At 33.6% G+C, this 21,836-nt stretch overlaps 2 protein-coding genes across 2 annotated transcripts; both read left to right on the top strand.

The window, feature by feature from the left end:
• The first annotated feature begins 714 nt into the window (after positions 1-714).
• LOC120083015 (potassium transporter 4) lies at positions 715-13,626 on the top strand. The gene is made up of 9 exons (XM_039038495.1): positions 715-981; positions 2,386-2,626; positions 2,723-2,971; positions 8,875-8,925; positions 9,028-9,288; positions 9,509-9,561; positions 9,893-10,007; positions 10,099-10,353; positions 11,995-13,626. Exons 1-9 carry the CDS (start codon positions 937-939, stop codon positions 13,080-13,082), a joined length of 2,358 nt encoding a protein of 785 aa, XP_038894423.1. The 5' UTR covers positions 715-936; the 3' UTR covers positions 13,083-13,626.
• A 2,081-nt stretch (positions 13,627-15,707) lies between these two features.
• LOC120088455 (non-specific lipid transfer protein GPI-anchored 30) lies at positions 15,708-18,302 on the top strand. The gene is made up of 2 exons (XM_039045772.1): positions 15,708-16,403; positions 18,023-18,302. Exons 1-2 carry the CDS (start codon positions 15,890-15,892, stop codon positions 18,106-18,108), a joined length of 600 nt encoding a protein of 199 aa, XP_038901700.1. The 5' UTR covers positions 15,708-15,889; the 3' UTR covers positions 18,109-18,302.
• Positions 18,303-21,836: the final 3,534 nt, after the last annotated feature.

Raw genomic sequence — 21,836 nt, 5'->3', positions numbered from 1 at the left:
CCAATACTTTTTGGTTTTATCCAAATACAAATCAAGATGTTCACTTTTATATTAAAAAATCGAGCCAAACCCATGGATGTACTTGATTTGGTTTAATTTTTCAGTTTTTCGATTTTTGTTGTACTTATAGGCTTGACTATTGGGGGTATTCAGGCCCCAAACTTCAAGGGGATAGATTGAGTTATTAAAGTTCACTAGTAGGACTTCAATTATAATAGTTAATATTTCCAACTATAATAATCTACAACTAAATACAATATTACTATTTCAATTATCTCTTTGTTATTGTGTTTTAGTCACTACAAACTACAATAACCAGTTCAACTCCCTCAACACACCTCCTTAATATCTAAAACCTACTAAATTTGGGGTTAGGTTTAGCTTGAGCCTTCACTTGTTAGGATCTGATTAACCTAATAATGAGTAGGTGAAGTAAAGCAACCTAAAAAGCCAACCCATCACGAGTTAATTTGATTATAGCTCAACAAATTAAATTATGTTATATACGATGAATAGAATCTATCTCAAAAATTGTATTCATAGATACTAGCGAACCTAAAATTATTTTTAAAAGCAGAGTGACGTGAATTATACATACTCCAAATTGGGCCAATAAAGACAGTAGGTTGGTCTGAGTGTACAGTGAATTTCGATGATAAACACAGGCAAACAGACTATATTAGTTGACAACGCGGGTGCGGTGGAAATGGGACGCCAACGCAACCGCCTTCAATTGGCTTATTCTTCCTTTCCCCTCATCACCATTATTATTATTATTATTATTGTTAATTATTTATTATATTATTATATTCAATTAATTAACGCAAGCAGAAAAAGAGAAGCGCAGACAGCAATTTGTTCTTGGTTTCCGTTTCTGCGCCATCCCCGACTCTCTCTATTTTCTGCCTCTCTTTCTCTCTCAACTTGGGAGTTCCAATGGAGCAAGGATCTGGGATTTCCACTCCTTCCAACCCTTCTCAGGTTTTCTTCTTTCTTTACTCTTCTATATCTCTTCTCTGTTAATTCCTTTCTCATATACCCAATTCCCCATTTCCCTCTTCTCCTTTATCTTCATTCGATTACACCCTCAAATGGGTGTTTTTCAGGCTGCTGATTCTCTATTTTGAATCGGAAATCACATCCTTATCAGATTTCTTTATTGGGTTTTGTTGCCATTCTCTTCCTATCATCACAGATATGTAGATTTACGGTCTTCGTCGTTAACGTTTTTCCTGTCTTTGTTCTTCGTCAACTTGTTTACGGCTTTTCTTTTCTCACTCTATAGATTGTTGTGGTGGTTCTTCTTGGCTCCCTCCTGTCATCAGCATTTTTTTTTTGTTCGTTGCAATTATTACAATTATTTTACTGATTCTTATCATAACCATCATTGTCGTCGTCATCATTGTTGTTTTTTTAATTTCTTTCGGATAGCGATAAGCTTAGGTCTTTCTTTTATTTAGTTTTCTTTGGATGGTGTTTTCTTTCTATTATAATATTATTTAGGTTGGAGTTTTAGAATTTTATTTGGAGGTCTAAGCACGTTCTTTAGTCCGCTGAACGTTGATAATACGTGTGAACTCACAATTGAAAGGATAGTGGCTTCCTTTTCTGGTACAAGATGTTCTGTTTTTTCTTAACTTAAGTTGTTACTGTTGGCAAAGGGTCATAGTGTACAATTCCTCTTCCAATTTTGTGACTGGGCAGTATCTTCTTGTCAACTCAACCGTATAGTTTTGTTCAATTGATAATGATGATTGAACTTGCAATTTTATGAAGCATTGGAAAATATTTCTCCATCCTAAGTTTATACTCTTTTGTTTTTGATTCATCTGATTCACAAGGCTTATTTTCGGATGTTTGGGAGTGATCCTAAAATGGTTAAAATCACTTTTGACATTTTCAAAATCACCCCAAACCATGGTTTTAATCATTCAAAATCAATTATGATGAAATGGTATTTAAAAGTGTTAAAATTAAATATTAAATTAGTTTTCAGTGACTAAAAGTGTATTTCGGAGTTATTTTTGAACATGACAAAAGTGATTTTAAGAATTTTAAAATCATTCCCAAAGATGTCCTCATCTCAAACAGTGGCATGTTGTGGTGGAAGTGGAACTAATTCATAGATACAGCATATCTGTTAAAAGAACTGTTTTTTGTAAATAGAATTTACTCCCAAACAGTCGAGGAGTGTGCCTGTATATAATCGTGAAAGGCCGTACCTGATGGTGCTTTCGCCTCCACATCTTTGTGGTCTTTCCCTGCTTAACAATCTTTTTGCTAGAGATAGAGATAGTACAATGGGAACTCTTTTCAACCGTTGGTTTTTCAATAAAGTTGATTAATTTTTGAGTTTTAACTGCATCTTATGTCTTGCATTTGCAGCTTTCGCGGGCATGTCTTACGAGGAATCTAATACTTGCATATCAAAGTTTTGGTGTAGTGTATGGAGATTTGAGCACTTCACCCCTCTACGTTTACTCAAGTACATTTGCAGGGAAGTTGCAGAAACATCGAACTGAGGAAGTAGTATTTGGTGCATTCTCCTTGATCTTCTGGACTTTTACACTGATACCATTATTAAAGTATGTCTTCATTGTATTGAGCGCAGATGACAATGGTGAAGGTATGGATTGGATTGCAGAACTTAGCTCGTTTACTTTATGTGAAATTTAATCAATCATCTAAGGTTCTTTTATGCACCATCTGTTCTATGCTTCAGGAGGAACCTTTGCTCTTTACTCCTTGCTCTGCCGACATGCTAAGTTGAGTTTACTTCCTAACCAACAAGCAGCTGATGAGGAACTCTCAGCATACAGATATGGTCCATCCTCTAATGCAGTAGTAGCCCCTTGTCAACTAAAAAGGTTTTTGGAAAGGCATAAAACACTTAGGACGATCTTACTTCTTGTCGTATTATTTGGTGCTTGCATGGTCATTGGTGATGGAGTGCTAACTCCTGCAATTTCAGGTTTGGTATTTACTATTTGCCATAAGCCGTAAGGTTTGCAAGGACCCTTTAGGTGTGTTAAATATTCTTTCCATTATAATCAAGGATCCTGAATAAATAGACGTGCCTTCAAGTGTTCTGGCAGTTTTCTGATTTCAATAGAATGTATCATGCATGTTCTCTAAATACACATGTTTTGCCAACTTCTTTTAGAGCGTGAGCAACTTTTGTTTTTTTACATTAACAATTGATTTTCAGTCTGGCTTATGCAAATTCTGAGGGTGTAAGGCATAAGAAACCTGGAAGTATAACTCAAAACAAAAAAGACAACCTAAGAGCAGGAGAAGAGGAATCTCCCTCCCAAAGAGGCTAAATTGCGAATGTGAATTGTTAATGATCAACAATATTAGATAATTACAAAAAAAAATGGCACATAGACAATTACATAGACAAGTGACACATACACCTGTCTCTTATACACATCTAGATGTGTATAAGAGACAGGGGCAGAGTGCTTCTCCGCTCCCCGTTTCATTCTCCGTCTCTGTCAAACACCCCATGGGAATTGGGACAGGGATTCCCTACAGAGAATTCGCGGGGACGGGGTTTCCCGCGGGGAATTTTTCCCCATTTGATTTTTTTTTAAAAAAATCAATTAACATAAATCACTATTATGGAAAAGTTTTAATTAAATGGTCAACTTTTATATGATTAGTTCTACATGTACAATTAGAATTTAAAGAGAAATTACTCAAAATTTTCAAATTGAAGGAAATAATTATCTATTTAATTATTCGTATACATAATCTAAATTTATTAGAATTCAAATATATCCTTTTTTAACACGAATACAACCATAGTTCATTATCTTGACCATTAAACAATAAATCTTGAAAGTTAAATATATTATTTATATAATAAACATAAATAACATAACATTAAATCATTATGCTATCGGGGCATTTGTCCTATATGTGCAAATCCAAATTGGGCAGATCAATTGCATATCGGTCAACATGATTGTAGCAATACAAATGTTCCAAGGAGACGAAGGAGCTGATGGGGTCGACCGATAGGTAGATATTAGATCTGTCTCTTATACACATCTAGATGTGTATAAGCCCCCTGCACTCGTGCGCGCGTTTGGGATGGTCCCCATCCCATGGGACATCTTTACTGGCATCAAGTGGCTGTGAACTGTACACCGTTTAAAAGAACTAGAAAGTAAAGAACGTATCTTGAACCATTCTCTAATTTCTTTCTAACCAACAGCCCCACACCAACGCGCTAAGAGCAAAATCTTGCATGTAAGCTTTATTGAAAACAAAGTATGTGTTTCTGATTTTACTTCTTGGTCTAATGCTACTGGTGCTGGGTTAGGAGGGGGTGGTGTGCTCTTGCCTATTGGGGTTTTGCTGCGTGATCATCTCACGCTTACTTAACCCCTTCCAGTTCCATAGCCGATACCTTTTGGGGAGGCCTATGGAAACTAGCAAGGGGAATGAGGTGCGCTAGCGTCTGTTGGTGTTTATAGACTGGAAATCGAGAAGGATAAAGACGGAGGGGCTCCTTTAAAGAAAAAAAGGTGTAGGGAGAAAGGCTAGTTGTGAAGTGAGTGATAAGGTTGAGAGGGAGCTCAGAGAGTTGGAAAGCTCAGTTACTTACGAGAGGAAGAAGGATTCAAAAGAAGTGGGTATAGTTATATCTCAATGTTGAAAATCCTCTCTTGGAATGTTAGAGGTAACTATGGAGGTTGAAAAGGGTGGAATGGAAAAGTATTGATTTTGTTGGAAAATCAGGGGGCATTCTGATTATTTGAAATAGTTTGTTTTTGGCTATTGAGGTGATTAGAGGTGTTTTCTCTATCTCAATTTTGTTTAGGCTGGTGGGGGTGATAGTTGTTGGGTTAGAGGAGTCCATGGCCCTTCTAGAACGAGGGGTAGAGTTGACTTCTCGAATGAGTTGGGTGATCTTTTTGGACTCCATAATTCGAAGTGGTGCATCGCTGGTGATTTCAACATTACTCGTTCTCAAGTGGAAAGGGCTCCGTTGGGGATAAACACTAGATTTGTGAGTTGTTTTAATGACTTTATCGAGGGTTGTAATTTGGTTGGTCCTCCTCTGTTAAATGGGGTGTTTACTTGAGCTAATTGTAGAGCGAGAAGTAGGATTGATAGATTTTTGTTGTCCTTGGTTTGGGTTGAGTTGTTTGGGGAAGTGCAGCAGGTGGGTGGCCCGAGAGTTACCTTAGACCATTGGTCTATTATCCTTACTTCGGGATGTCAGAAATGGGGGACAAGCCCTTTTTGCTTCAAGAATAAGTGGCTTCAACACCCTTCATTTAAAGCCCTTCTCCCTGATTGGTGGAATTCTCTTATTCAAGGGAGGTGGGAAGGGTATCGATTTATGGGTAAGTTGAGGGCCTTAAAAGGGGAGCTCAAGATTTGGAGACATTAAGATCAAGAAGCATGAGCTTCTGGCTAGGATTAGAGGGTTGGATAATTTGAAGGTGGAGGGTCTCTTGGACGAAACGTTGAAAGAGGAGAGGGGGTCCTTAAAATGTCCATTTGTTGAGGTGGTTAAAAAGGAATCTTGTGCTTGGAGGCAAAAGGTGAAGGTGGATTGGGCTAAAGATGGTGGCTGCAATACCTCTTTCTTCCATAGAGAGTTGTGAGTGGAAGGAAAAGTAAGAATACAATTGGTCCTTTGGTCAAGGATTTAGAAGAGGTCATTAGGGATGATAATGAGGTTGTGGAGGAGGCCATATCTTTCTTCTCGAATCTTTACGGGCTTGTAGTGTCTCCTAAACCTTTTATCCACGGGATTGGTTGGAGTCTGATTTCGCAAAAGAAGAGGGAGGGGCTGACTGGGCCCTTTTCTTTGGAAGAGATTAAACAGGTAGTTTTTGCAAGTGATAGATCTAAATCCTTAGGTCCTAATGGTTTCTTTGTGACTTTTTATCAAGATAATTGGAACTTGCTTAAAGAGGATCTGGCCAAAGTTCTTTAGAAATTCTTTGAAGGAGGTATCTTGGATGGCTCGATGTCTGAGATGTTTGTTTGCCTAGTTACGAAGGAGAATGCGAGTCTGTGACTAGGGTGAAGGATTTTAGACCCATCAGTTTAATTATTAGTGTATACAAAATTCTTGCCAAAGTTTTGGCTAATCGGTTAAAGAGGGTGTTTTCGTCGACTATTTTCGATACGCAGGGAGCTTTTATTTTTATGAGATAGATTTTGGATCAAGCTCTTATTGCTAATGAAGCTGTTGAAGATTATAGAGTTATGAAGAAAGGAGTGGTTTTTAAGATTGACTTTGAAAAAGCTTATGACCATGTGGATAGGAACATTTTGGATAAGGTGATGGATAAAAAGGGCTTTGGTTATAAATGGAGGATGTGGATATAGAGTTGCTCGAGGAATGTTAGTTACTCTTTCCTTATTATTAACGGGAGTTTGAGGGGTAAAGTGGTGGCTTCAAGAGGGCTTAGACAAGGAGACCCTCTATCCCTCTTTTTGTTCCTCTTGGTGGTGGACGTTCTGAGTAGAATTGTTTGTAAGTGCATTGATGGCAACATTATTACCCCCTTTGAGGTGTCTGAGGATAGAGTCTCCCTTTCACATCTTTAGTTTGTTGATGATACAATATTGTTCTAGTTTTTTAATGAGGACTTTTTTTTAAAAAAAATAAGGAAAAAAAAAAAAAATCATATTTTGGCCTTTTTAGAGGAGATTTTTGGCTTGAGGATTAATAGGGGGAAGCATAGTGTTATGGGGATTAGTTGTGATGATGAGAAGTTTAAGAGGTGGTCAGAGTTGGTGGTTTGTGAGATTGGAGGTTTTCCTTCTTCCTATCTTGCTTTCCCCCTTGGAAGCAATCCTAAGTCAATTGCTTTGTGGGATCCTGTGGTTGATAAAGTTAGGTAGGAGTACGTTAGCCTCTTGAAAAAAAAAAAGGATTCTTCTCTAAAACTGGTAGCCTTACTTTGATTAGGTCGGTCTTGAATGACATGTCCATTTACTTCTTTTTCCTTTTCAGAGCCCCATGCAAGGTTTGTAAGAGCTTGGAGTGATTGATTTGTGATTTCCTTTAGGAAGAGGTCAATTAAGGGAAAGGCAATGGCTTACATTTGGTCAAGCGGGAGATTGTGGAGTGGCCGATTTCTTTTGTGGCGGGGAGGGAGGGGGGGCCTGGTTCTTTGAGTATTTGTGTTTAAAATCTTTGTGATTACGTAATAAAGGCCTTTTACCCAAATGGTTGGGGTGTTTCTCCTCTGAGCCCAATTCTCTTTAGCGTAAACCATTGTTACATGGCCCCCATTCTTTCAAGTGGTTGTCTATGGGGATTAATGGTACGCTTCGTTTAGGATATTTTGAAAGAGCTCCCTTCTTTTGTTCACTTAGTCCACTGTGTGGTGAGGAAGGAGGAATGCTTATTTTTGGAAAGATCATTGCGTGGAGGAGAGACCTCTACATGCCTTATTCTCGAGACTATTTCATTTGTCTTCTACACTTCTCTCAAAAACCACTTTATTGTTGATTTTCTTGTTTGGTCTGGGAGTTCATGTTACTTTTTGTTTGGGTTTTGCCGTTCTCTCTCCAATAGGGAAGCGTCAGATGTGGCCTCTCTTCTTCCTTTACTCGAGGGTCAGTCTTTTAGGTGTGGGAGAAGAGATATGAGAGTCTGAAAACCAGTCCTTGAAAAGTTTGTGTAAATCTTTCCTTCATAGTCTGGTCGATCATTCTCCCTTAGGTGACTCAGCCTTTTCCGTTCTTTGGAGGATTAAGATTCCTAGGAAAGTGCGATTTTATACTTGACAAGTTCTTCTCGATTGTGCTAATACGATGGATTGGCTTGTGAGGAAGTTACCTTTGCTTGTTGGGTCGTTTTGTTGTATTCTTTGTCAGAAGGCGAAAGAAGATCTAGATCATATCCTTTTGGTAGTGCAAGTTTGCTAGTTCTGTTTGGAAGCTATTCTTTTAGATGTTTGACATTTCTGTTGCTTGTCAAAGGGTTACTAGCAGTATGATCGAGGAGCTCCTCCTCAATCTGTTGCGTGGGGAGAGAGTTGCTTTTTGTGGCTTGCTAGGAGGTGTGCAATCTTATGGAATTTGTGGGGTGAGCAGAATGATAGACATTTAGAGGGAGGGATAGGGATCCTAGTGATTGGTCTCTTGTTCACTATCATGTTTCTTTGTGGACTTCAATTTCGAAGACCTTTTGTAACTACTCCATAGGCATTCTTTTGCATAGCTGGAGTCCCTTGTAGAGTGATGTTTCTTTTTGTGGGCTTGGTTTTTCGTACGCTTGTGTTTGTATTCTTTCATTTTTTCTCAATGAAAGTTGTTGTTTCTGTCCTCTCTCTCTCACACACACACACACAAAAAAAAAAAAAAAAAAGGAACAACAAAACAAAAAAACAAAGAATGTGTTCCTTTGACTATCATCTATTAATAGATGATTACTAAGTAATAACTATCAGTCATAGAACAACCTCCGACTTTCCCAGCCTATCATTTGCCATGAAGTAAAGATAGAAGAAGTCAATAGTGAAGAAGAATACTCTTCAAAATTTCTGAAAAGAAATTGCAAAATGGTGGGCATGAATTTATGGTTAGAGATCTGTATTTCACCATGCTTCAATAATACCATGTGTCTTTGTTCAATTGTAGTAAACAAGTTGTCAATTTGAAAAGAGAATAAAATCTTCCAATGGAAGCTATCTTTATGTACCATTTCTTTTCATACTTTTACTACTTTCTTGGACCAAAGGATCCTTGTGTCCGGCATGAACAATATTCAATAAGTCATTCTTCGCTGCCATACTGGTACCACCTTTTTATGGCTCTTGAATGCCTACAATTTTGGTCTTCATGATCTTTAAGACTTTTGGGCTCATATATATTATGTCCTTTGCCTTGCAGTTCTATCCTCAGTGTCAGGTTTACAAGTTACTGAAGCAAAATTGACCAATGGTAATCTATTATCTTTACATAGGACTAACTGTGATGTTTAAGAGTAAGTCATTGATCATAATATTCTGTTCTGATTCTCATTTAAGATGATCTATTCTGTAGGGACACTCCTTTTGATTGCTTGTGCCATATTGGTTGGTCTGTTTGCTCTGCAGCATTGTGGCACCCATAAGGTTGCATTTATGTTTGCTCCAATAGTTATCATCTGGTTGTTGTCAATTTTCTCCATTGGTCTGTACAACATAATACATTGGAACCCACGTATTATTTGTGCAATTTCCCCTCATTATGTTATCAAGTTCTTAAGAGTCACTGGTAAAGATGGCTGGCTTTCTCTTGGAGGCATTCTTCTATCCATAACTGGTATGTGGAATTTGGAATTGTTAAATGTGCTTAGTTTTGTTTTCCTTAGCCTAATGGGACTTTTCCTTGTCAATTAGTACAGTAGAGTTCGGTGTTAGTTTTGTTAGAAAATTGAGTGCTATAGGATCCTTATAAGGTTGTGATTTTTTTAGATAAGACCATAATGTTAATTATTATTCTTCTTTCAAGCTCATTAATGAGAATTTTGCGGTTTCCTTAGGTACTGAGGCGATGTTTGCAGATCTTGGTCATTTCACTGCTTTGTCGATAAGGGTGAGCTTTGCTTTATGACCATCTGAGTATTGTGCAGCAGAATAAATAGACATGAGATCGGGGCAATCAAATTCCATAATGAGTGGAGGGGGAGCTTATATATTCTATACTCACCTTTTCGATTCCACTCGTATAAAAAATATGGTAGAGATAATTGGATTGTCCATGACATTAAAGAAGCTCCTCCTTGCAGGATTTTTTGGAATATTATAGTCTATTAGTGACAATGACTTGATCTTAGCTCTGTGCATGAAGCCAATGACTAATGGTTTCATTTAGCAACAACTAATGAATGTTGTAAGCAACTAATACGGAACCTATGCTCTTGCAGATTGCATTTGCATTTGTTATCTACCCTTGTTTGGTAGTACAATACATGGGTCAAGCTGCCTTTCTGTCTAAGAACCTTGATTTGTTTCCAAACAGTTTTTATGACTCAATACCTGGTTAGTTGACAAAACTTGTTTTCTGAGCAGTCGTTTGGTTTTCAAGTATTATGATCTTAACCATTGTTGTTGCCGTTATTTACTCTTGCAGATCCTGTATTTTGGCCTGTTTTTGTTATTGCCACCCTTGCAGCTATTGTGGGGAGCCAGGCTGTCATTACTGCTACTTTCTCTATTGTCAAACAATGCCACGCCCTTGGTTGCTTTCCAAGAGTGAAAGTTGTCCACACCTCTAAACACATATATGGGCAGATCTACATCCCAGAAATAAACTGGATATTAATGGTCCTCACTCTGTCCATTACAATAGGGTTTCGAGATACAACACTGATTGGAAATGCTTATGGTAAGAGCTTTAGACACTCTCTCATGCACATTGCACACCTTCATCTGCAGGTGTGTGCATACACTATGCACATTAGTTTTTGGTGGAGGTTTAATAATAACAATTTTAGGTCACCTAACAGTAACTTGATGTATGTAAGTGGTTATAATTACCACCTGCTTTAAAGAAAGTAATGGGATCACTTGTCAAGTCAAAGTGTGTTAAGGATTTCTTCTCAGAATAGTATTTTTAAGCACAATGCTTCTTAAAATGTTGCCAAACATCATATGATTCTGTAAAACGTTTTTAATTAGTTAAGAACACTTTTGAGATATTGAAATTCTATTTCGAACACATAAATAGTCTCTAATTTGTACATTTTTTTGCCACCTGAGATGAGTTCTGAACTACATAAGGATCATTGCATTCGTTTAAACCTTGTACTCCACTTGCAGAATTGGATCACTTGTAAAGTGTGTTAAAGGATTGCTTTTAAGAATAGTGCTTTTAAGTACATCACTTTTTAAAATGTAGGCAGTATCATGTAAATTCTGTAAAATAATAATAATAATAATAATAATAATAATTAGTTGAAAACACGTTTTAGATATTAAAAATCTGTTCCTAACACATTACGAGTCTCTAAATTGCACATTCTTTGCCACCTTTGATGACTTTTTAAAATTACATAGGTCATTGCATTCTTGTAAACCTTCTACTCCTTTGATATGTTTTTGTACTTAAAATGCATACACTTGGATTGGAAGCCACTTTAGTTTGTATCCAAACGAAGTGGTCAATGATACATTTTGAAAACTCATTAAATGAGTCCAGCATGCAACCTTTGTTGGGCATGGCTATTAATATGCACTTCACTAGTTATCCAAAAAGAATATGCATTTCATGAAGATCTCTTGCATGGATTAGTGAGAGAGAGAATCCTGATTTGTAAGTGGTAGTGGAAATAAAAATTCTCATATTAGAGCTGCACCCACTTGCTAACTTCTCACCCATCTCTCACTTCCTTCCGCATATTTCCAGGTCATTGGCAAATCAATAGCTGCCTGCCGCCTTTCTTGTTCTAACTTGTAATCTTAGGTTATGTCAATAAACAATTCATGTAGCTCAAGCCTCCATCCAACGGACTCAGGTTCTCAGGAAATTCAGCCATTTCCTGCCTGCTTAGAGTAGTTTAATTTCTCTTCCTCTTCCTTCCATCTTCTTCCTTAGGTTAAATGAATCAGGGGTTTATCATCTACTATATCCTCTCTTCATCAGTTTTCAATGTAGATTGTAGGAACTTCTCTCTTCATCTTTGCTTTTGCTCTCCTTTGGTGCAAACAAAGGCCTCATCTTCTTAGGAAAAGGGACTTTGAAAGTTATTTCAATTATAACATTTGATGGAGAGGGGACGAGCTATGAGTTCTCAAGAGTGCTTATCTAATGTATGAAGTGGAGAATATAGAAAAGTTGATAACCATAGACTTGTTTCGTCTGTTTTCTGAAACATATTAACTCTGATTCAAATGGAGCTTTTTTAGTTTTATGTCTCTAAAACTTACCTTGGTTTCTTTTTTGCGTTAAGAGGTATTTTTATTTCTTCCTGCTTGCAATGTTTATGCCTTTCCTGTACATAACTTTGTGTTTTTGTTCATGGTCCAGGACTCGCCTGCATGACAGTTATGTTCACGACGACATTTCTTATGGCACTTGTCATAGTATTCGTTTGGCAAAAAAGTATCCTGCTGGCCGCATCTTTTCTCATCTTCTTCTGGTCTGTTGAGGGTGTCTACTTATCAGCAGCAATCATAAAAGTGCCTCAAGGAGGGTGGGTCCCGCTTGTGCTATCGGCCTTTTTTATGATTGTTATGTTTGTCTGGCATTATGGCACTCGCAAGAAGTACAACTTTGATCTACACAACAAAGTTTCACTGAAGTGGTTGCTTGGATTAGGCCCTAGCCTTGGTATAGTTCGTGTCCCTGGTATTGGTCTCATATACTCAGAATTAGCGACAGGAGTACCTGCAATATTTTCTCACTTTGTGACAAATCTACCTGCATTTCACAAGGTTTTAGTCTTTGTTTGTGTAAAGTCTGTTCCAGTTCCATATGTCTCACCCGAAGAACGTTTTCTCATTGGGAGAGTCTGCCCTAGACCATATCGCATGTATCGGTGCATAGTGAGGTATGGCTACAAGGATATTCAAAAGGATGATGGGGACTTTGAGAACCAATTGATACTAAACATTGCAGAATTTATTCAGATGGAGGCAGAGGAACCACAATTCTCAAGCTCTGAAAGTTCTTCAGTTGATGGGAGGTTGGCAGTAATAAGCACGCGGACTATACAATCAAGCTTGAGCTTAATAGTGTCAGGGCATGAAGAAATTGGTACCAGCAACTCCATCTATAGCAGCAAATCTGCCACACTCCAAAGTTTACGATCTGTTTATGAGGACGAGAATCCACAACTAAGAAGGCGCCAAGTGAGGTTTCAGCTATCTCCCAGCCCTTCAATGGACCCTAGAGTTAGGGAAGAGTTAATAGACTTGATCCAAGCCAAAGAAGCCGGTGTAGCATATATAATGGGACACTCATATGTGAAGGCCAGAAGATCTTCGTCATATTTGAAAAAGCTTGTGATAGATATCGGGTACTCGTTCCTTCGTAAGAACTGCAGAGGCCCATCTGTTGCACTCAATATCCCTCACATCAGTCTTATTGAAGTGGGGATGATATATTATGTTTAGTACTGTGAAGAACAATATATATTCTGATTGTTCGGAGTAGAGATGCTGTTGGTTTAGATTCTCCGGTGATGGCATCTGCAGTCTGTTGGCAGTAGAGGGTAGGGGAAGACCCAACAGCATGATATTCAGATCTGTGGTAGCATCCGAGATTGGCTGTAGATAGTGTTCATGATAAGTTGGTTAAGATTTGGATATGCATTTTCCAAATGAAGAGAGGATATGATGTTATGGGGGCAAGTGGGGTATCTTTCACTGAGACATTGTTGTGAGTCAGTTTACAAATTAGAAAAAGGCTTAAACTCAACATCATCTGGGTGGGTGCTTTTGCTTGCAAACAGGAAAAGGTTTGGAGTTGGAAACCCCCTTTTTTTACATCTTCTGTAATCGACTTGTTGGATAAAGGTATAAACCAAATCAACCATGTGTAGTTTAATAAACTTTTCAGTTTTGCTAATATGATGACTTTAGAAAGTGCTTTTTGTTGGCTGTGAATTACTTCCAAGCTCGAACATCTTCAATCAATTAACTGCTATTTTTTATCCCACTTTCAATGTCGATTAGATCATTGACCGTATTTAGTAACGGTATTCATGAGTTAGGTTAAGTCGGATTGAGATACTTGTAAGACTCAAGCCACATTTATCTATTTTTTTATGTTTGGTATTTGTCACATTTATTGTTATTCTCATTAATGTTTGACCCTAAACAGTAATAATAACAATAAATGTGACAGATTCATAATTTTAAATATGTGATCAAAAGAAATCTAATTACGTTTTTAATTGTGGTGTATTACAATTGATCTATCAATAGAATTTCATTATGATTACACAAATTTTCATTATGAATTGGTAAATGTGGTCCCAATTCAATTGTTAAGGTTGTAATTTTCAACCCAACCATAGTAACCATTTCGTTTTTTGTTTTTTGTTTTTTGTTTTTGATAACTAAGTCTATTTCCTCTCTTTTTCTTGCCATAATTTGCATCTTTATCAAGTATAGTGATTGAATTCCTAGTTAAATTCTAAAAATAAAAACAAGTTTTTATAAGCTACTTATTTTTAGTTTTGAAATTTTGACTTAGTTTTTTAAACTATTGGTAAAAAAAATAGATAATTAGGAAGAAATTTAGAAATAGAAGTAATATATAGGCTTAATTTTTAAAAATAAAAAACAAAAAACAAAAAAGCAAATAGTGGTTGATTAAGAGTTGCAACTCAATTTCACTATATATTATGAAAAATTACGTTTCAAAAGTCAAAATTTTGTATTTTAAGAATGGGTGGAGGATAAACTATTAAAATAAAAATATGAAATTAATATATATGATAAAATTAATAATCTGGTTCAATTCAACTCAAACAAATTTTAAATAAATTTACGAATAAATTTAACTTACAAAATTTTTATTTATTTGAATCAAACTCAAATGAAATGAGTTGAATTGATTGAATTCTTTGAATCATTGAATCTTTTGAACCACTCTCATGTTTATTCTTATATATTTTTCTTTTAAGTCTATATTACTTAAGAATTATGAGGGTTTGGTGAGTAGTAGTTAACAAAGGAATGAGGTGAGAGAATGAGATTTTAATAATTTTTTAAACATAAAATACAAAAATCCAAAACATTATTGTACTTTTAAATTTAAGGTAAATTATGTTTATGGTCCTTCCTTGACAACTTCCCTAAATTATGTGAAGTTGGAAGGAAAAAAGCTAGAAGATAATTGAAAAACCATGTATTGGAATTGGGATAGGATTCTTTGAGTAGACAGATATTTTTTTAGCTAAAAGAAGACGAGGACGGAGAATGTATTCCTCACCCTTATTTTTGTTAAGTCTCTTCTTTTTTCTTATAATAATTTAATGTTATGTTATTATTAATATTATATAAATATTATATTTAAATTTCAAATTTTATTATTTAATAGTCAAAATAATATATATGTTTAATTAACATTTAAATTCAGATTATGTATGAATAATTTGATTGGTCTTTATTAGAAAATTAGAATAGTTTCTTTTAAATTTAAATTGCCGAACTAAGGGTTTGTTAGCGAATATGTGTTTGAATTGACAAGTTTCTGGATTCTGTGATCTAACACATGCAAATTCTAAAAGCAACGTTTTATATTTTCAGTATATCCAGATTTTAAATTTTAAATTTTAAAATACATAATTATACTAAATATGATAAAAACAATAACAATTACACTATTTCATGTTATAAACTCAATTGTTTTTGTAATATATATATATATATATATATGATATTATAAAATGATAATTATACAAAAAAGTTTTAATATAAAACAAATTAAAAAAATTAATTAGTAATAGTTTATATTCAGCTACCAAGTTTCTAATCATATGGCCTCAAATTTTGTGGCCGTTGTGTGTTCGATTCAACATCTTATTTCCAATCGCATTTTGAAAATTTTGTTTAAATTAAAAATTAATTTTTGAATTGCTACCAAATACATATTTGGAAACACGAAATATTCCATAATTTTTTTCAAAAAATCAAATAGATAAATTTTTTTTTGCTGGAAATTCGAACCCTGTGAATTCTTCATGAAGAATCCCAATCCCATTCATGCATTGAAATTCGAACCCTGTGAATTCTTCATGAAGAATCCCAATCCCATTCCTGCATTGAATTTACTTTGAAGTGATATGGGAAGCAGAGACGACAATGGCCCTAACCTATCTCGTGGACATCTCTAATTCAAAATGAAGCAGAAATGAAGAAGATAGTAATAAGAGGGTAGCTTCATGAATCTAATCTAACAAATCACAACAACCATGAGAGTCATCAACAATCTCAAAAGTCAAAAAACAATCCCTCATTATTCAGAAAGGCACCAGTTGGATCACCCACCCAATCTGTCCAGTCTTCATCTCTTTCTTCTACTTCCAACTTTATATATTGTAAAATTCATAAACACAGAGCACAGATCAAATCAATTAACAAAGAAATCGATGGAAATTAGAAGCGCGATGGCGAAAATGATAGTACTACTGGCCGTAGTAGGTTGCGCAACCATGGGAATGGCTCAAAATCAAGACACATCGTGTGTGAATAGGTTAATTCCATGTTTAAATTACCTAAACGGAACTGGAGATCCGCCGGAAAGTTGCTGTAATCCTCTGAGATCGATCATCGATTCGAATCCTGATTGCCTTTGTGGTTTAATTAGCAGAGAAGGAAGCAATCGAGCAGAGGCGGCCGGCATCGATATCAATCAGGCCCAACTCTTGCCCGCTCGATGTGGGGAACATGTTAATCCTCTCTCTTGCCTCACCGCTAATAACGCCGGTAATTTCGTCACCTCACATTCATCAATTTTAATGGTTGTTTGGCCCATCATTCATGTAAGTTGCCTTTAAATAATCCAATTTACTATTATAGTTCACATATTTATCAAACAACTTCATCTTTTCTTCTCAAGCCTATCTTACAACTCTACGTCTCAAATACAAATTTCTTAATTCTATATATTAAAGGTAGAGAGTTGTGCAAAAGCTTTTTTCTTAAACTCGTGAAATCAATTTTGCTTACTAATCAAATCAAGCTCATAGCCAGTACGGGATGATCCGTCAATGGTCTGCTATTGCCTGCTCCTTTTCTTACTCATTTAGGGTTTCTCGTTACTTTTACGATACTCTGCCATCTTATTGGCTCGTGAAGGATGACTTTTCAAACAGATACTTTAGTGGGTCTATCCTTGCACTCAATATGGTCGTATAGTTCAACATGTAGTGGCGTATGCGTTTCGAGGTACATGGTTGAGCATAACTACTTTTTTCTAGAACCGTATACCTTATCTCATAAATAGTGAACCTCTTGCCGATCTCATATGTTTATTTTAGCTTTACAATGGTTCAGTTTTGAAAATAAGATATTTTGAAAAAAAATTTAAGTGTTTGGTAATGACTCAAAACAAATTTTGAAATACTTTTAAAGTGTGTTTTAAATAATTTGTATCAAAAGATTTTATCTTTGAAAAACACATTTTTCTTTACTCAATCTAAAATGATCCCAACTCTAGACTTCATAACTAATTCAACATCGAAACACTCCTAAATTTACAAGACAATTACAAATATAACACACCCAAAGTATTTGCATATAGATTTTGCTATATTTACAATTATTTTAAAATGTTGTTATATACTTAACTATTAGTCACAAAAGTTAACCCATTGCAATTACTTTTGAGCCGAAATGCTTAACTTTTATTTATATTCATATTAGTGATATTTTGTTATTTTTTCTTATTTTTTTAGGATGTTAGAAATGTCGATTCACATCCTTTATATTGATGTTGAACGCGTATATATGTTAAATATGAAATATTGACATGTCAACAAAAATTTTCTAATATTAATTTGGTCTTTGAACTTTCAACAATTTTGACATGTTGAAAATTTCATATCATAATATTAATTTCATCTCAGTACTTTTGATCCTAAATTCAAATAGTTGTTCAATGTTTACCATCTATTCAAATTTGCTAACTCACCCCTAGTTTAAAGTATATATATATATATATATATATGCATAAACTAAACATCCACAAAATAGCTTTGTCAAAATTCATAATTTTTTTTTTAAAAAAAGCTTTAGTACTTTTTTGTTAAAAAAGAATTAATTAATTTCATGTATTCGTGTTAATAATTCATCGAATGCAAGAGAAAAAAAAAACTTATTTTAATGTTATAATTAAGAGAAATAATTTGTTAAAGGATAAAATTGCAACAATTGTAATATGATGAAATTAAAAAATTGTGCTTAAAATGGGTACAATTTGATAAGTTTAGAGGTGGAGATGAATTTTTTTTTTCCCTCTTATTTCTTGCTTCAAATCCTGTTGGATTTGTTTGTTTGTTTTTCTTGGATTCTATTTTGATTAAATTCTTGATTTGAAATTACAGGCTTGCCCTCCATGTCTTCAACTCTTCAAGTAATTACACTTGCAACTTCCACCATGCTTATCATGCCTTCAATTCTTCATTTTTAGGTTTTGTTTGTACCCATTTATCCATTATGCCTCTCTCCCTTATTAATATAATGTAATCTTTTGCTTTAAAGGCTAAAAAATGAAATTTTATCTTTTCGTATTCAATGTATCATCATGATTCACATGACTATGAATAATTTTTTTTTAAGGACCCATTGCAACTTTATTAGAAAGTAAATTGAAAATTTGGAGCGTGTCCCTGGTTTATGTTTCTTTTGTAAATATGATAAATCTTACCCATGCGGCCATGATTCATTGACTTCTGTCTGGAATTTAATTGCTATCTGATTTATATGTAAATGTTATGCGATTGCTATTTGATTTTCATTTGATATTTATTGTTATATGATTGTAATCTGATTACTATATGATATATATTAATTTTGTTTGATTGCTATTTGATATTGATTGTTATCTAATTGCTATCTTATACTGATTTGCTATCTAATGGTTGTTTGATTGCTATTTGATATTGAATGTTTTTTATTGTCAATGATACCAATTTATATTTGATTGTTGTCTGATTACTATCTAATACTGGTTGTCAATGATACAGATTGCTATATGATAATGATAGTCAAATTAAAATATTGTTGCCTGATTGTTATCTAATTGCAACAATCAAATAGCAATAAGTGATACCGATTGTTATTTGATAGCTATCTAATTGCTATTTGATACTGAGTATTTTGTAGTTGTTATTTGATTATCATGCAATTTCTGTTTGATATTTGGATCCATAATTGGGATAATTGATAAAATAATTATTTGACGTAGTTTGATATGAGATTTGATAATTGAGGATTTGGAGAATTTGAAAGATTTGAAATTTAGAAATTTAGAATTGAGTTGGAAAATTTTGGTTTATTGGTTTTAATATGAAATTTGAAGTTTGAAACAATATATATGAGAAGAAAAAGGGTAAAAGAATGCATGTTTAGAATTGATACATTTGGAATATCATGCTTTTAAAATAAGTTACTGTTAATATACCACATTTTAAGTGAAGCACATGTTTTACTTTAAGATAATATACTAAATGCACATTGATTATTGTTAGATATACTAAATTTGAGAAAGTGAATGAAAAAAAAAAAGAAAAAAAGATTTACTATCTCCCAAGCATGATTTAAGTATCGAACATATTGTTATAATATTATTCTTTGGTTTCAGGTACATGTGTAAATCTTATTATTTTTTCTTCCTTTTTGTTCTCCTAGTTGTATATTTAAATTTTAAAAATCACACCATGAAAAAGAGAAGATGATTGACATAGAGAACAAAATCACAATGAACTGAGAGAGAAAAAAAGGGCAAACTGAATAAAAAATTACGCCCGATTGAGAGAAGAACAAAATATAATTCACAGGATTTAGAGGAGAGAAGAACAAAAATTATGTGAGACAAAATCACAACAACAATTAAAAAAGAAAAAAAGAAACCTCATAGATAAGAAATAATAAACATTCACGCACAACATTAGAAAAACACAAGAAAGCAAGAAAAATGATAAAAAAAAAAAAAAAAAAGAGAAAAATATGCAAATGATAACAATGAGAAAAAAATCTAGCATGTTCTTTTTACTATAGAGGCAAAAGTTTAAAAACTCAAGCTACAATTACAAATACACAATTATATTTGGCTACCAAATACAATTTTCCTTTTTCTTATATATATAATTAGATACGTAAACAAGGACAAACAAAAGAAATCTTCACTATGTTTTGTAAACAAAAAATCAAAAAAATAAAAACAAAATAAAAAATCAATACTACATTACCTCTATTTATTGTTTGTCATGGTAGCAAGTCGTTAAAACTAATATTTAGTCTGTCCTCTAACATTAAAAAAATATTGAGGAAAAAAAAATCATTTTGGTCTCTAAATTGGTCTTTTGGATTTAGTTTCTATTTGGTTCTTATATTTCATAATGTTACACATTTAGTCTAAATTTTAAATTTGGTTTCTATTTAGTCCATAGGTTTAAAATATTACAATTTTACCTTTGATATTGGAGATTTGTTTCAATTTGGTTCATAGGTTTTAAGATTTCCACTTTTAATTTTTTTTTAATTATATACTCACTTTTCAGTCATTAGACATTAATTAAATTAAAATAATTATAAAGTGAAATTTTAAATTTAATTTTAATAAACTTAATTAATTATAGTTTTTTAGATCAATTAATAAACCTTACATTTTTAATTGGTAAAATTATGTAATTTACATTTTAAAAATTCAATTTATAAAAAGGCATCAATCTGCCTACATCTATTAAAAAAAACAAACAAACAAACTGCCTACATCAATCTCATAAAAATTAGGTTTTTACTTCTGAATTTATTAAACTACCCTATGGGATGAATTTAAACTATGAAGTTTCATGAGTGAATCAATTTAGAAATTTTTAGAGCTATTTTCACTTATTTCATTTAAAATAAACTACAATTACATAATAAAATTATTCTCCAAAATTCCAAAAAAATAGCTAGAAAATTTGTCATGTAATTCTTTCTAATAAGTAAATAAAAAGGAAGACAAATCATATGAAAAATTGCTCAAATTTATTGGAAAAAAAACTATTATCTATTTGATTCATGCATTTGTTTTGAAATTTATATTCATCCTTGCACTTAAAAGAGGTTTTATACATTTGTGAAAGTTATACATTATTGGTTTTAAAATCAAATTTTGAAACCTAACAATCAAATAAAATTTAAACCCAAATTTCAAAGGTAAGAATGTAATAGCTTAAAAATTAAGGACCAAATGAAAAGAGATTAGCATGGGAAGAATCAAATTTGACCATAAAGTTTGTCAAGTTGTATCAAATTTAAGCGTAAACTATTAGCTTCATCAAATTACACCTCAAACTTATTTAAATATCACAATCTTAACTTTAAACTTAAAATAGTGTTGTATTTTTAACCCTATAAAAGTTTTAGCTCTAGATATTGTTAGAAAAAAAAAACAAAAAACAAAAAAGAGAAAAACCTCTTATGCAGTTATGGGATGTTTGGGGCAAAGACTATTCCAAGACTATAATAACCACGACTTACTACAGTAAATACTATTTTGTAGTCCCTAATTAGCTACACTCAACCCTATTTCAAAACCCCATTTGCTACAATATTTACTATTTGCTACAAGTTTTACTATTTTACATTCATTATTATTTTTTTATTATTTGTTACAGTATTTACTATTTTCATCTCAAGTTAAAATAGCTTATACCTCAAATACATACTATATAACCCAAACTAAAATAATCTATACCCCAAACACAAACTATTATTACCCAACTATAATAACCTAGGACTATAATAACCAACTCATTGCTCCAAAAACCCTCTTAATGATTATAAAACATATACACAATATAAAAATTGGAAAAGCAAAAGTAGAGCTAACTTTTATGAAGTTTCCTAAGTTTTGAAAAATTATTCAAGGGTTAGTTTTTTCTAGAAGAGATTATTCAAGGGTTAGATCGTGTTTGGAATGTATTTTCAAGTGTTTAAATTAAAAAGTAAGTCATTTTGAAAAAAAAAAATTGGAGCGTTTGACAACTACTCTATTGAAGATTTGTTTAGTTGGCTTTATATTTTTCTAAGACAGTGGTTTCTGCATGTGTCTCAAATAAAGTCTTAACATCTGTCTGTGACATCAGAGTATCTTCCTACATAATATTTTCCTTATTTGAAAATATTTGACTATAATATTTCGTATGG

Source organism: Benincasa hispida, chromosome 1, assembly GCF_009727055.1.
Source record: "Benincasa hispida cultivar B227 chromosome 1, ASM972705v1, whole genome shotgun sequence".
Taxonomy (NCBI): Eukaryota; Viridiplantae; Streptophyta; class Magnoliopsida; order Cucurbitales; family Cucurbitaceae; genus Benincasa; species Benincasa hispida.
This window is presented reverse-complemented; position numbering and strand designations above follow the sequence as displayed.